Source organism: Ruditapes philippinarum, unplaced genomic scaffold (genome assembly GCF_026571515.1).
Source record: "Ruditapes philippinarum isolate M1 unplaced genomic scaffold, ASM2657151v2 ctg8055_1_1_1_1, whole genome shotgun sequence".
Taxonomy (NCBI): Eukaryota; Metazoa; Mollusca; class Bivalvia; order Venerida; family Veneridae; genus Ruditapes; species Ruditapes philippinarum.
Genome location: NW_026857328.1, coordinates 8,476 through 26,054, shown reverse-complemented (window position 1 = coordinate 26,054; position 17,579 = coordinate 8,476). Strand labels below are relative to the sequence as shown.

At 30.0% G+C, this 17,579-nt stretch overlaps 1 protein-coding gene and 2 long non-coding RNA genes across 3 annotated transcripts; all 3 read left to right on the top strand.

Moving 5' to 3' along the window:
* Positions 1 to 3,439: 3,439 nt before the first annotated feature.
* Positions 3,440 to 5,102, top strand: LOC132749402 (uncharacterized). The gene is made up of 2 exons (XR_009628412.1): positions 3,440 to 4,769; positions 5,065 to 5,102. It is a non-coding gene; the product is annotated as an uncharacterized LOC132749402 (long non-coding RNA).
* A 110-nt stretch (positions 5,103 to 5,212) lies between these two features.
* On the top strand, positions 5,213 to 6,241 carry LOC132749401 (uncharacterized). The gene is made up of 2 exons (XR_009628411.1): positions 5,213 to 5,465; positions 5,767 to 6,241. It is a non-coding gene; the product is annotated as an uncharacterized LOC132749401 (long non-coding RNA).
* An 8,683-nt stretch (positions 6,242 to 14,924) lies between these two features.
* LOC132749399 (tumor necrosis factor ligand superfamily member 15-like) lies at positions 14,925 to 17,127 on the top strand. The gene is made up of 3 exons (XM_060739130.1): positions 14,925 to 15,549; positions 15,844 to 16,009; positions 16,311 to 17,127. The coding sequence occupies exons 1-3, from the start codon at positions 15,361 to 15,363 to the stop codon at positions 16,748 to 16,750; spliced, it is 795 nt and encodes a 264-aa protein (XP_060595113.1). The 5' UTR covers positions 14,925 to 15,360; the 3' UTR covers positions 16,751 to 17,127.
* The last annotated feature ends 452 nt before the right edge of the window (positions 17,128 to 17,579 follow it).

Below are 17,579 nucleotides of genomic sequence, written 5' to 3'. Positions count from 1 at the left end.
GAATTGCTTTTAACAACATCTGGAATGTTACTGAATGTTTTTATAAACATTTAAAGACAGAAAATAGGTAAATTGCAGATTAGCACCACCCTTAGTTTTTATGAACATCAAATTTTAGAACACCCATTGCTACTGTGATACAAATTGTGATCACATGCAGAGCTCAGTCTCATGTCTCATACGAGATCTCGTATTTGATAAAAGTAAATTACATGGGATGGATGCAAAAGAAAGATGTGATTGCACGAGAATATCACAATTGTCAACGTGCAACCTTAAATTTAGATTTGAGCGCCCTATTTTGTTTAATTAATCATATTTGTGCTATATTCATGGGCATGTCCAAGTTCCCATAGGGACCTTTATGCAAACACATAAAATAGGTTCTTTTTTAAGTCGAGTACAAAGTAAGACTATAATTGTTTCTAAAATAAAAAGAAGAATAATGACATATGCATGATTGCAAAATTACTTTTTATGTTCAAAAGTTTGTTTGTTTTGGGTTTTACGTCACACCGGGCTTACCATAAATGTGATGATAAAATGATAAAATGATCTTAAAAATAATTTGATTTATACTTATAACTTGCTAAATAGTGTACTAAACAATAATGTAATTATTCAACTTCATTCAAATAGAAGTAAAAGACATTTTTCTAAACACTTCCTTGATTTAGATTTTATGATTTTGCAATTTATGTCGTTTTTAATTGAATAATAAACATTTTAATACACTATATCAATTAATGGTCAATCACCATGATATTAGTCAATCGTTTGACATAAATTTTTAATTTAACTCAACTTGACAACGAAAAATTAGCATAATGTCATTTTAAATAAATAGTCTAAGTGTTGTTGTTTCTTTTTAATTCTAAAGTTAGCTACATAGCCAATTTCATAACATAATACTTGCATAGTTATTTTACATCCTACGTACATAGCGCCTGAATAGTATATCACATTTTGAACATAATTCTCAAAATACATGTAACAATAAGTCTCTTATTTGAAAAAATTTAACTCAGGTCTTGAAAAGAAATACTACTTTTAAACATGTATCATGGAATACAAGCAATTCTTACATGACAAATTAAGTCATCCATATATAACATTTAGGTGAAACGCTCGCCTGTTTTATTTTATTTATTCTTTTAGATGTAAGAGATGTTTGTATATAAATTTATACATGTATTATGTAACAATAAGTCTCTTATCATTCTATTGAATATTGGTCATATATCTTTTATTTATTTGACCAAAACTTATAATTGTTATGCATACGAAAAATACTCAAGACAAAACTAAAATAATAAAATACAACTGTTGATGTCCGAATCGTTACTTTGACTATTGCCTAGATGGGTTATATATAACAATAACGTAAAAAATGCAGATGTAATGAAAGTGTCTAAAAGAATTTTTTCGTCAAACTTACATTGCGGTAAATGATATTTAGATAACGTTTTCTATTATTGGTTGTATCATGCAGAAACATGGTACGATTATGTTTTGTTTGTTTCTGATTGTAAAAATCTTGCCATCATCGTCCTTTTTCACCGAATTCATATACATTTAAATATATACAGTTTTGGAAGTAAAGCTCTGTATGGCGGCTGTTGCCATATTCTACATTTTCAGTTTGGTCATAACTGCATGATCCTTCAGGATATTATATCACTATTTATCAATTTCTTAACAGCTGAACACTTCATCAGACGATGACAGTGCTTGTGATCTAACGGTAGTGCACATGTTGTCTTTGCCCATGGGTCTTTTTTATTTCGTACGATGATATTTGCATCATCATATCATCCAACCGGTATACTAAGACACCTTTATTGAGTAAAGGTTTAACAAAAGTCGTCCCTTAAACGATTTCTGTATTTGCAAAATCATACTTCCTTTATTCAAACGTGGATCATTAAAGTACCATGTTTCTTTATCCATCTCCTTATCCACCCAAACGATAAAATCAATGAGAAACACTAATCATTTCACTTTTTTATATACATTATAGGGTTTTCAAACATTATTCTACTGCCAGAGTAGCTCTTGCCGAACATAACTGAAATGAATAATGAAATATACAACTTTATTAACTAAAATGGAAACGCGGACTTCTTTAAAAGGCTGTTTAATAAATCAAAATGTAAACTTTATTTATACTAAATAAAAGCAGAAAAAAATCATTGTAATAGTTCATGAATAGAAACATGAATTAATATATATCGTCCAGTAAGATAAAAAGTCATTAACAATTAATTAAAGTTACTTAGTGTGGCGAAGTTCCCTATCATTTAAACCTTAACATGTTTTTTTTTTTCACACATCTTGCCACACTGGTTATAAAACACAACATTTCACATTTTTAAATGTTAATTTTCTTTCAAATTTATGTTGATAATAACACGATAGTTAAATCATTAATTTCTTTAATCCAAATTTATTCAAGTATAATTCCATAGGTCTAAACTCACTGAAAATCTTACTAAAATGTGCTCTCAATAACAAAACGATTTTAAGCAATAATTCCAGCCATATTTGCACGGGAAAATAATAAATACGAAAAAGCACCGACAGTTAGGACACCGACATGATTCAATGCAGACGTTGCATTATTTTAACGAATGTACAAAAACTACAAATATACAATAATAAGAACATAAAAGGTGTATATCACTTGTAACACACATAATCAAACATGTGTAATAGAGAAAGAAAATACATATACAATTGATTTTGCGTAATTCGCGACACTTAGTATCACGCCAGAATATGAGTGAAAATAAATTTGATATCTTTATTAATGAAGACACAAAACCTACAAGACTGTGTCAAAATTTACATATGTAAGACATCCTGTCAAGATATCATCACATTAGAATTATTTTTAGTCAGTCGGTCATTCATACTTAGAATAACAATTGCTGGAATGTATGCTCAATTATCTAATTAAGGAATGGAACAGTTTATTAAATCCTTTTAAGGAGTAAAAAAGGTTACTTATGTTTAATAATTCGTGAAATAGGAGTTCAATAAGGAGTACCTTATCATAAGTCATTTTAGTACGCCTTTTAAATCTATATTATTATGTAGAACATCAAAATTTGACTATTGGACAATGTCATATGAGCAATCCTATAATAGAATTAGCTTAAACGATTTTAGGTTAATCAAGTTTTATTTATGACACTTTGTCTTTTATTTGATGTCCCAAATCACAAATAGAGCTGCTTTTTATAAACTTAAAATTTAATTCAAAATTGTAAAACAAAATTGTACTTTTTAAAGAAATATGTAAAGGGATATGCATCGTTAGAAATTGAAAAAAGAAATGTTCAAAATCTTTAAAACTGATTCAAACAGATTAAAGAAATCTTAACGTTTTATGTACAGTCATGTTGAGAAGATAACGCAGTTACTATAAATATTGTTTCATTTTTCATCTTCTGACATTAGCTACAATCTTATCGTCCAAATCGGCACATTATTTGAGTGGCATCCTCTCTACTTCATGGTCAACTTTATTCATAACTCTAGGATAACTTTTTATGTTACAAACGAACTTTTAAAAGTGCTTATTTTCACAAATCACAATTCTAGATGATCACCATTCTGGCGAGTAATATTAACAGCATTGCTCAGGTCGCTTCGCATGCCTATATTAAAAATGAAAGAAATTTATATATTTTACTTTCTTCTCCCGCGTAATAAATCAGTTACACTAACTCACATTATAACCTCAAGACGCTACATGTGGTCCCCATACAGCGCTGTTCGATTTTAAATTGTTTTGATAAAAAATATCGATTCATGTTTATGGCAAAAAAGGTTGGGAAAAAAGCTTTAGATAGTAATTAACAACGGTTTGTAAACACAATCTGACTATTTAAACGTTTTCATGATTCCAATAAGAGTGTTTATTAAATATTCATGAAATATGTCAAACAAAATATCTTTAAAAATACCCATTACGTTAATGTTAATAATAAACCTTTCTTAATTTAGAGGAGTTTCCAATACGTTTCTGTTGTGCAATGAGGTTTACGTAGTCAACTATTTTAAGGCTTAACTATTAATGTTTTTGTACGTCGAGTTTACCTATTATACATGTATGTTTATTTTAATGTGTTATGTAATTGAAACTGTGATAATTAGGTTGACTTCGAAAACTAGGTGTGAAATTCTTTCATAATTGTATAATGGGACCGAAATTTGACTGAAAAATAGGAGGTATTCGGATAATGCATTTCGAATAATAAGTTCGTATTTATATTGATTTAGATAGAGATAAAACGAGACCGCCGACATTCTTCAGATAATGAATAACCGGAGTCGGACTGTAAATGGTAAATTTGCGTGAAAAATTTAGTGTCAGATTGACAGGGAATGCACAGTGCGTGGCTATTAGGAGTTAAAATGATAAACTGAGGAAGTGAAACGTAATAGATATGAAAACAGAAAATGTGAATGTTAATCATATAGACGTTTTCCAAGTTGTTACAAGCATTTTAGCTTTTATTTCTCTTATACTTCTCTTGTTGGTGGTTTTAATTTGTTATTTCATTTCACTAGAATCATCGTATTCAAAAACTGGATTTTATGATAAAGTTCTGGACCAATATTCAATTCCTTGTGTAAATGTTTCGTTGAGTCCGGACGAAGACTTTAGCCTTTTCACCATTGACAAACATAAGGTCGTGACTTTTAAAGAGAAACACAGTTATTTTTGCAAATTCGTCAACCTTACAGATTTGATTCCAAAGGTAAGAGATTGCTAAGGATTTTAAGATTTCTAGCTTTGGATTTAATTATTTCAGGATTCCACACATATTAAGAATATATTGAATGTGTTAAACTAGCCTTAAAAGATGTTACGTTAATTTGTAAACATACAAATAATGACAAGGGGCAATTTAATTTTATTATTTCATATTCTTAAATAATATTAATATTACCAACAATAATTTTTACAACAAATTAACATTAAAGACCCAAAACCTGCAGTTAATTTTAAAAATCTTTATTGTTGCCTTTTGTTGTTTGTTCTTTAATTTTTAGTTTGTTGATCGAATTGGAAGACAAAGGCTTGCTACAGGTACAAATATCTTTACTTCATTTTAGTTTTATAATTAAGAGTTGAAAGAATTGTGGTTATTTTGATTTAAATATCAAGTCACAGAGTGAACAAATAAGCTCGAGTGAAAAACTTGTAAGTTTTTACTTTAAATAAAAGTTCTATATGATTTCATTTGTCAATTTTTCATAAAAGTCGATATCTTATCGAGCTACCACAATCGAGTAGCGTTTGTGTATTCAAAAGACTGCATTTAAGTTTATAGTCATTAATTCTATTTTAGGAAAGGAAAAGAGACCATATCTGCAGTGTGGAAACACCAGCCTTCAACCGTTATCTGGACACTTGACTGCATTTTATACCAAGATTTCAAAGCAACATTATAGTAAGGGTCAACAACGCTACACTATTTCAAATACCATACAAATTTAAGCAATCTAATGGTTATCTATTTTAACTTATTATTTTTTATGTAACAAGTACTAAATGACGAATAAAATCAAAGAATACCCCTACTCTCACTTTTGAAGTTTGGAACTAAGTTGAATTCAACGTATATTTTTCGATGAGTTAAGTATAATTATCATAACTTTAACTGAAGTATTGATGTATTATTTAAATATTAATATCTCTTTTGTCAATATTATTCATATATTTAATAATTCAATGTATTTCCGTTCAAACAGTAAACAAAAGTCATACAGAACAACCGCTGCATTGGGATACAGAGCCAAAGAGTTCATATATTTCACAAAGTTTACATCATCACGAAGGCAAAATACGAGTACCAGAAGGTCGATACTATTTTGTTTATGCAGCTATACACGTCAATTTAAGTTCATCTCCAACAGAGACTGACATAAATTCAAGATGTACTGTTTGGATACGAATATGTACGGGGACTACCCAGGAACGGGAACGAACAGTTCTCTACAAATCAAAATATTTCAATTCAAAGAATATGACAACTGTCACATCCTTAAATATACAGGGAGCGGTATATCTTCCAAAAAGAGAAAACGTTTTTGTCAAAATGTCAAACATTCATACGCTTATTTCTAACTCGGCTGGAAATGTTTTCGGAATTTATCCATTAAACTAAAAATCCTATGTTTGATTACGTGTACTTCTGTTACTGTAAAATAAACTTGATTAACCTTTTACTGTTTGATGTTTTGATGTTGTAACTTTAAGTTCTTGTGTGGAACTTCGCATATGTTGGCGTATTTGTACTTTAGTACTTGTATTTGAGTTTAGATATCAAGTTTATGAAAAGCGTATTCCAGGCTTGTCTTATTCATTCTTTAAGTGCATGTTGTACATGTAATCAATATTTTTGTCGGCACACCGAATTTAACATTAAAAAATTCCACCGTAGGTATGTAACCGAGTGTAATAAATTAAAAATACATGTATAAGAATAATAGCCCGAATTTGAAATCCTAATGTAAAAAAAACAAACACAGCAATTATTGTATTTTTATTTAAATCGTTATATTCGCCTGTTGTGTTTTCATCATTAAATCAATAAAGATTAAACGTATTAAAGGGGCGTTCAGTGATTATGACAAATTTATGCATTATACATACGCATATTAGATACCAATCTGATATACTCACTACCTAATTACATCTGACATTTTATTTTCAATTTAATCTTACTCGATTGTGACACTGAGAATAAGTTTTGTAAGAAAATCAGGTTAAACTTTAATAAGCGTTCACTCTCAACAAACAAGAAAACGATAATAAAAAAACCCTTCACTTTGATAGCTTACCACATATATCATACAATATCCTTGAGCATACACATTGTCTAGGTTAAAATAAAAACCAAATCATTTTGGTAACTTTCCATTACATGCTTATCATTTCAAAAAAATCCATGACTGAAATGTCACGTATTTATAGAAACAGATAATATGCTTGGATCAAGTACAAGAAATGTACGTTTTTTTATTTCAGGTAAGGACGGGGTCATAAGTTTTAAAACTGTTTACATTAGAAGATAAAAGAAATATCATTATAAACCATAAACTATTTTTTTGATGTGTCCGAATATGAATTGCAAAATATCTTTGAATAATAGTTAGTATATAATATTGTGACAGAACGATTGACGATAATAAACATTGAATAAGTTTATTCTTGGCAGCGATACAACTTTTATTGAATTTTGTATCTGTTGAATAATATTTATATCAATGTCATTGTAAAAAGTATTGCCAAAGTTTGACAAAATTATTCTTTCAGAACACTAGACTTAATTAAAAAAATGTATATTATAGATCTCGGATTTTAATTTCAATACCACGGACTGTTAAAGTGCTTTATAACAGGAATAAATCATGCACATAAAGTGGATAGATTTGATATGATTTATCTACGGCATTGTCGAATGATATTCGATATGTTTTGGTTTTTGTTTTAATGCTTTCATATAAAACCTTTTTATAAAAACTATATTAAACGATATTTTTGTATGACTTAATAAAAAAATTACTAATGCGCTCGGGTTATGCTACCTTAACCCAAAAATGTTACAGAGGACATGCAAGTTAAAGCTTATAATAAGAACATAAATGAAAACAAAACAATAACACTTAAATGTTTGGAAACCATAAATATATAGTTTAATCGGTTTAAATGCAATTTAACGCTTAGTTAACTAGTGATATATCGACTATGTAAAAAAAAAACACATTCTGTGCAATTTAAACACCTACAGTATATATTGTAACTTTGAATCACGCGTCCGTTCGATGGTATACGTAGTCTGTATTAAGAATCGTTTTACGATGAATAACATTAAAAATATTAACATTAAAGTATTAAAAATACCTACATTCTGTGAATTTGACAAATACCTTTTTGATTTTTTTACATGCACAAACGCTTTGATTTATAGCAAATACACCGATCGTTTGTGTGAACAAGAAAATAAATAATACAAAGTAAATTTCCAAAGTTAAGTACAATGTAACATGTGTAGTGATCAAGTAATTTAAACCTGATAATAGATTTAAAAGATCAATTATATGTTATAAACGAGTTAAAAAGTTAGATTTATAATAACATAAAATGTTCTGTCCTTATGAGATCAAATATATTTTCATATTTCTATTTAAATATATTTTTTTGGCATGCGGCTGTGTGCTTTCTACATTATTATTGATTTTTTATTGAGTTTTAAATCATAGCGGCGACAAGGCCGAGTGGATTGCTGGCCGAGTGGGTTCAAACCACGTCAGGGGTAGCCGTTGTTTTCGTGAGCAAGAAACTTTACACTCGTTGCTTAGTACTAGTGGGTTCCAGAAACTGATTTAAGAATGTTTCAATAAGCTTATAGCTTCAAACAAAATCCAACACAAAAAAAAAACCCAACACAAAATGAAAATGAAAGACTCCTTACTCCTGATAAGCACCCATTCATAATAAAAGACTACACGTTGAGATAGGCTGTCTATACAAATGCTTGCATAAATGATCTCAGTCGTTCTAAGGTAATATCATACAATAAAAGAGCGGCAGAAATCCACTTTGTACTCACTGTAGAATTAACTAAATACTAAGATTTAAAGAAAAAAAACTGATGATGAAAAATTGAAAATTCAATGAAGAAAAGTCGAAAATTACAATAGTGAATAGTCAAAATTAAGATGGTGTTATCACGAAATAATATCGCGTTTTCACCACCGTGGTTTTTTTTTGACTTTTACTTTTTTTACTTTCGTACCTTGGCCAAAATGTAATTTCGGTAATAAGACTTTTCACCAACGTAATTTCGTGTTTTCAATGTTTAGAGTGTTTGCCACGATGGCTTAAACGAGGCACCGTATGTCGGTGACCGTTTCCAATAACGATTGTATACAATAATAATAGAAGTTATTTTTACATAGTCAAACATGACACTTAAATTTTAAATTGGCCAAGGTATTGCATTTATACATTTTTATGTTTAGACATTATTGAATGTTCCTATTATGCCTAATCAAATAACCACATAGGTTGTTGGAAATTATCCAAGCATTTAAATAACTACGTCGATAACATTGGGCTAAGTGAATCCCAGGGGCTAAGTACATGAAACAATATAACATTAACAAAGAACGCAAAAACACCAAAGTAACGTTATCATTAACTTTGAATATTTTGCATCGGTATGTACATCTCTTCTGGTTTCAACGCACCTCATTATCGATTGATAAACAGTTCTTCTGTTTTGAAAGCTAATGTTAGTCAACAGTTTAATGAAATCACTAATGTATTAACACGTCAGTGATTGTGTTAATTTAACAAGAATTACATTGATTCATAGACATTTTATTTTATTTATAATACGTGTGATAGTAAAGTTTAGTGCTTTTTTGTAACTTTTTATCATTTTTTACTGCACATTATAAAGTATAAGAATGGATAAAACGCTGGAATATCTTTCAATTATATTATTTATTTGGGCTGTTTTAACTATTGCTGCTGTTTTGACCGTTCTTTGTTTTATTTCGATCACTACTCAAAACGATCAAATTTGCCTTCCAATTGCAAATGGGAACATACAATGTGGAGCAACCTTTTATCATTTACGTGATTATCTAGACGAAGTAATTTGATTCTTTTCACATAAAGCTTAATACTTTGCCTTAGGCAAACATATACGTCTCTAAATGAACAAATTGATCTATCTATGGACAAAAAGATGTTATCAAATCAAAACATAACAAAACTGAGAAAAATAATGTTTTATTTTGTCTTTGTTTAGTAGAAATATTTTTCTTAGACTGTATCATTTATTCAATTTACTTCCTTTTTTTAAAATAAACAAGTATACATGTATAAACATATAAACGTTTCCGAATGCCCATTGAATATACTGTAAAACGTTATATCTGCTTGATGTCTACAAATTAAATGCCTGATATTATACCGGTATACTCTACATTACATTGGTATACTTATTAAAATATAGAACATTGCAAAGACATACGTTAAAGTGATAAAAGAAGATTGAGACCAGCAACAGAAGTATTTAGATGACAACAAAGTTCGTTTGATGAGGGTTTCAGATCAATCTTTCTGGGAAGCAAGGCCAGTTTAAAAGAGAAAAAAAACCTGACACATTAACAGGTATGACACGATATACAATGACATGACAGGTGAAAATCTCTAGAAAAACTAAAAAGCAAAATATTTTAGCATCTTGAAAATTTATTTTATCGGACATAGTCACCATTTGTTGCAAAAGGAGCATTGATTCTTTAATATGCATGTATCAAATATAGATATGAAACTGGAAATTTGTAAGGATTTTTAGGATTTCTAAAATTTCATTATTTAAGTACATTTAGGAATATCAAATAACTTCCACAATTTTAAATAAATATTAAAACAGCAAAAAGAAAACAACAAAAAAAAAAAACGATTTCACTAAAATAAAAATGTATATTATAGACATGAAAGTTGCTAAAATGGCACATATTACGGAATGGATGTACGATAAAGATCCTCGTAGCACCATCAGTTTTTTAAGGAACGGAGTACGCTATAGGAATGGTCGGCTTGTTGTACCAGTGGATGGAACATACTTTCTATATTCATTAATCGATTTTTTGAACCTTGTGATATATTTTATTTGAACCTTGTGATATTTCAACTTGAAAACCAATTATTGAAGACTTTAGGAAACCTATCAAGCATGCTCGGTTTAAATTCAATATAGATACAGCAGAATCTGAGATAGTTTCAAACATTCAACCTCATCATATTTCAAACAAAAATTTTTATAATTCATAAAGTAGCTATGTATCTATTATTGTACGTCTGAAAGCAGGTGATGAGATTTCAGTTAAAGTCAGTAATATAACATACGTACGATACACAAAAGATAACTATTTTGGACTTTACCTGATATGAATTCAGATAACCATGCAAATAAAAACAAGTCATTTTGGTAACTTTCCCTAACCGAAATATCATGTATTTATAGAAACAGGTAATATGCTCGGATCAGAAAATTACGTGTGTTTAATTCAGGTATTAAAGGACGGATAAGAATAAAGATAAATGATATAAAGGTTAAAACTGTTGACATAAGAGTTATGATTATAAACCTGACGAACCAGAATATGAGTTGCTTAATATTTTTGCAAAGTAGTTAGTACATAATGATCGAACGATTTATGATAACAAACTTTTTTTTTTTGGCACTGATAAACTTTTATTGAACTTGTTATCTATGAGCTAATATTTAAACGTCATTGTAAAAAGTCTTGCCAAGGTTTAGCTAAATAAATTTGTCAGAACACTAGACCTAAGTTTGAACGCATGTGCGTTACAGATCTTTGTTGTCAATTTCAGTATCACGAACTTTTAAAGTACTTCGCCAATGCTAATACCCTCCCCCCCCCCAAAAAAAAAAAAAATCAAAAAATCTAAAATATAAAAAAAAATCCCCATACCCACCCCCTAAAAACATAAACAAAACAAAATCACCAGCAACAACAAAAAAAAACAAGAAAAAGGCACAACAGGCGTGTGCTCTGTACGTTCTTTATTATTTTTGTTTTTTTAAAAATTGTGTTCCCGTTTTAAATCAAAGTGGCGGCGTAGACGAGTGGCTGACAAGCAAATAGCTTCCAACACAATCGAACTAAATTAACTAAGTATAGAAATTTGAAGACAGCTCTTCTTGAGGTGCCATTTTTGAAACTAGTGAAAGTCTTCGCCCTTACGAAATAGTAAGCAAAATGTTGGGGGGGGGGGGGGCAAATAAAAAACAAATCAACAAAAAAGAAACAACACACAAACAAACAGAAAACAGACCCCTTCACTTCAAGATAAAGTGATTAAACAAATGCTTGCAGACAATCTTAGTCGTTCTTAGGTTATACCAGACGATGATAGAGCGAAAGAACACTTATGTACTCAGAGGAGTATACACCCAACACTGACAGATATATAGAAACTCTTTTATGCACATATATACCGATTAATAATTAGCTTAGAGTGCAGATAATTTGCCATGTCCGACCATGACACCCATATTGCTCTTGCAGTGATAAACTTATATAAAAGATTGAATTATTGCATAGATCAGTTGGGGCACTTTCAACAGAATATATGCTTAGAGTAATAAAATGATATACTTGTAATTAAATAGAACACGCTTTTCAAGTTTTGGTCATTTTTCACATTTGAAATAAGAACTGTGGTGGGAAAAAACAGAGTGTGCCAATAATCTGAACATTTGCACACAAGTAATTGCTACAGATATCAAATGGTATATAGATATCGAGCAAATATGTTTAGTTCCGTCATATCAGAAACCTCAGAAGAGTTCCATTAAAATATCTTTTATAACATCAGTCATTAATGGTTATTATGCTAAAATCACAACACTTATCCACCTATCCTTTCATTTTCTTAGAGCAGTGCAGACTGTTTATTATCATCATAATTATCAATTTATTTTGATAACCATACTGTTAGCATTGTAACTTGCGTTATGTTAGTATCTAAGTGGCAAATATCCATACCATTTCTCTTTTTATTTCTTACAAGATTGAAAAATGCAAGAGTGTTAGCCGTTTGTTGACATACATTTTTAGTAAGAGGAAGTCTACCATTTAATCTTGCATCCTTTAGATATCTAAATGTGTTTCAATTTCGAATCATATGTCTTTTCAAAATCGAAGAATACATTGATACCAACTGATGTTCATGTAGAAAAACTTCTCCAACGAAAATTTCTAGACAAACAAGATGTTTATGCAAACTTGATGGAAATTGGATAATTATTTCTTTAGGTTCTAGCAGAGACATAGATTTTACATCTCTGTAAACTAATTCTAGATATTATATAAGACGTTTACTTGCCATTCTTTCAAATGTATGTGTGGCGGGGGGGGGGGGGTGGGGGCGTCCTATGAACGTTGCATTTGCCTTGTTGATCTTTATTCTTGTTTTTTTTACATTCGCAGCTTGAAGTGAAATTGCGATAGTGCTGCTTTTTCATGTTCAAGAAATGATTTTTTCCAACTACCAGAAACGCAAATTCTGTAAGTTTTTTTACAAGAAAATTTGAAATTGGTAAATGTTAATATTTGGTAGCAAATTTCACCAGGGCCGGTGGCTGTAGGTACAGTGTATGTAAGGGCAATGGCGATACACACATAACTCAAACCAACGAAATAACGATTGTAAATAGTCCAAACAACGAAATCACGATAGTCGAAGGTCGGATGATAAAAAAAGTCGAAAGTACGATAAAAAAAGTTGCAATAAGAAACTTCGATGTGAAAACACGATATTTCTTCTTGATTTCATCATGGTACTTTTAAAATTTCCCTACCGTTGTTTCGTTATTACGATTTTTTACCATCGTACTTTCGACTTTTCATCATCGTTGTTTCTCCTTCTTTTTAAGCATGCTTACTAAATGAGAACGCACATCTGTATGCTAATAGCCATCAGCATTGTTATTTCTTTATTATATATATGTAATTCTCTTTGAACGCATGACAGAAAGAAAAGCGATCTACGATGGTGTTAATTAGAAACCACAACGATGAACTGTCGGACTACTATGGGGAAAAGTCGAAACCACTATAAGGAAGTCAAAGCACGATGTTGAAAAGTTGACATAACGAAACCTCGACGGTGAAAAGTCAGTGGTACAATGATGAAAAGTCGAAGGTACGATGGTGAAAATACGAAAATACGATGATGAAAAGTTGAAACTACGATGATAAAAGTCGAAAATACGATGGTGAAAAGTAGGAATATCGAAACCACGAGAAGGATAAGTCAAAATACGATGATGGAAATTCGAAATAACGATACAACGAAAATAGGATAGACAGAAGTCAAAAGTATAATGGTGATATCACGAAATAATATTGTTTTTTCAACATCGTTATTTCACTTTTCACTAATGTAATTTTGTGTTTTTCATTATTTCGAGTCGGTGTGTGCCGCAATGGCCATTACAGGACACCGTATCCAGACGATATACATTTCCATTAACGACTGTATAAATAAGATAAAATAAAGAAAAATAGAAGTATAGAAGTAAAAAATCGGTAAGCAACTTACTGATATTTTAACGATATCTTTATGACAATCCTTTCGTCGTAGAAATTTAAGATATTGTTTTAAATACTGTGTTTTCCTTGAACTACAATGATGCTGATTTTTTTTCACAAGGTTTTCTTAACATAATATAATTATTTAAAATCGAGAGAAACCAGTGTTTGATGAATCGCCGATGGTACAGTATGTACTTAAGAGAAATTCCCGGGTGTCCGTAGATGACCCTACAAATTCCAATTTAGCTTTTCATGTTTCACTCTTTTGTTTTGCGGTCACAATTTAATTGTCTGATAGAAGACCGTTTATTTCCGAAATGCCTCCTTATTGGAGAATTCTTAAAACCTCCGTAGATGAGTTGCAAAATACTTTAAAGTGAATTTAAGAAAAAAACTTACGAGCGTTTTGTGAAACAAACAATTTACGTAAAATTAAACGTTAACGTAAAGTTATGAAAAACTTACGAAATGTTAGTTAAAGTTAGGCCCCATACATTTATCATAAATATAATACACTTCTTTAGAACGCAGTAAAACACTTGCCAAACATAATACTACAATTTAAACTCGGTCAGCGTACGGTGATGTCAATTCTGTATTTAGAAATGATTTCATTTTAAAGTACTACGTAGGTAATATTAACCCTATGAGGATAGTGTCCTTTCTCACGTAATAGAAATATTTAATTTATTTCTCAAACAAAATATAAATCAGATCTACAGGGGATCAAATATCCAAATATGTGTCCTACTATTTATATCAACAGTTAAACACTTGGTCAAACGATTCAAGAAGGAAGTGTTTTATGTAATTTCACTATAATTCAGTTCACTTTTATTGTTTAAGTTATTATAAATTTCAAATAGAATTGTTGAAATTCACAGGAAAATATATATTTTTCGGATAGGACTATCAGTTATTCTGCTCACTTTTGAAAAATAATGTTTATGAAATGAATTATGGATAACCATGTCAATGCTTTCTTAATTAATTGCTTATTACATTCATACATAAAAATATGACATACTTAAGAGGATCATGAGGTATAATAAAATGTAATTGTACAGTTGAGTGCTTGTTTTTCTGTAAATTTGATTGTGCTATCTACAAAGACAACACATAAATCAGCAGATTATCGGATTTGTTTCTTTTTCCAGGTTTCATGCCTTTCTAATTAGAAAGTGAGAAAAAATTAGAATGGTTAAAACACTTACATATATTTCATTTATAGTATTTTTTGTTACTGTTATATGCATTGCTGTTGTTTTGACCGTTCTTTTATTAATTCCGACCACTATTCAAAACGATGAAATTCGCCTTCGAAATGCAAATGGAAACATACGATGTGGAGCAACTTTTTATCGTTTACGTAATTTTTTAAACAATGTAAGTTGTTTTTTTTAATATATATACATATAAAAACTTTATATAAAAAAAATCTACCTATGCACAAAAAGACATTATCAAAAGAAAACATTGCGAACAATAATTTTGTTTCCGTTTGTTTTCCTTTGTCCTTTGTTTTAGTGGGATAGGTTTTCTTTAATATGTATCATTTATTCAAATGTACGGCCTTTTCATGAGTTTTAAATAAATAAGTATATAAACATACCTTAATTAATTGCCCGATGTTATATCGGTATACTTTAAATTACATTTTTATATTTATAAAATTTATAGAACATTGCAAAGGCATACGTTAAAGTGATGCAAGAAGATAGAGAGCGGCAACAGAAGTACCTAGAAGACAACAAAGCTCGTTTGATGAGCCTTGTAGATCAATCTTTCTGGGAAGCAAGGCCGTCAGCCAGTTTAAAAGGGAAAGAACAAACTGACGCAACAACAGGTATAAAATGATAGACTATGCAATGACATGACAGGTGAAAATCTGTAGAGAAATTCAAATGCAAAATATTTTTGCATCTTTAAAATTTATTTTATTGGACATATTCACCATTTATAGAAAAAAGATGATTGATTCTTTTATTTGCATGCAAATTCATGTATAGATAAAAACAAGACTTTTATTGTTTCTAAAATTTCTTTGTTTAAGAATATTTACGAATATCAAATAACTTCCACATTTTTATATGAATGATAAAAGGACAAAATATGATTTCACTGAAATAAAAATATATATATTATAGAAATAAAAGTTGCTGAAATGGCTCCTATTAGGGAATGGATGTACGATAAATATCCTCATAGCACAAGCAGTTTTTTAAGGAACGGAGTACGCTATAGAAACGGTCGACTTGTTGTACCTGTTGATGGAACATACTTTCTATATTCTCTAATTGATTTCTTTGAACCCTGTGATCTTTCAACTGGAAAACCAAATATTGAAGACTTGAGGAAACCTATCAAGCATGCTCTGTTTAAATACAATATAAATACAGCAGAAACTGAGATAACTTCAAACATTCAACCTCATCAAATTTCAAGAAACAAATTTTATAATTCATACAGTAGCTATGTGTCTACTATTGCAAGTCTGAAAGCAGGTGATGAAATTTCAGTAAAAGTAAGTAATATAACATACCTGAGACACACAAATGATAACTCGTTTGGACTTTACCTGATATGAATTCAGAGAACCATGAGGGAAAATCTGCTTAAAAATGTGCACCAGTTTAACAGTGACTCGAAAACAAAATTTCATCAGTTAGTGTAAGTGGAGGCAAAATAGTAGTTTTGATCGTTGGCATGTTACCGGAGATTATAAATCTTATTGCAATTGATTATAAGTTATAAGTTACTGTTTTGCTAACTAACAATGTTTAATTCCATGTGTTTTTTATATTCATCATCCATTCTTAGTGATCGCACTATATCTTCAAGATATTCGTTTTAATTGCAATTTAAACTATTTCTGGTACGTTTCTAGGGACGACCGAATGCAGCTTAATTATTTGTTGTCTGTTTTTTTGTGTATTGTCTTCGTTATAAAGGTATAAACTTGTTTAAAATGATGCGTTAATATTTATAATTTTATTATATTCATAGGTTTAAGAGTCATTATTTAATTTCTAGCAATTTTGATAATTTAACCGATATTTTTCTGTCGGACCAACCATTTTCTTGTCCTAATTTCCACAACTTTAGTACACAAACCACCCACTTAAAAATTGTTATGTTTGGGCTGTATTTTAGGTTTGGTTGGCCAGCAGAGTCTTGCCAGAACTGCAGAGGAAAAAAACCCGTGTCATTGATTTCCAAATTTGGGTGGATAATTGATAAGAGCCTTCTGCTACATAACGTATAAAAGTAATTTAACCTTTTTTGATAAATACCGATTTATTTATTCAGAGTAAACAGCAATGAACTACATGGATTTTATTTCAGTGATTTAATCTTTAATTCTCGTTTATATTAGCAGTCTTTAAAATAGAATATTGAATGTTGGAATATTGAAC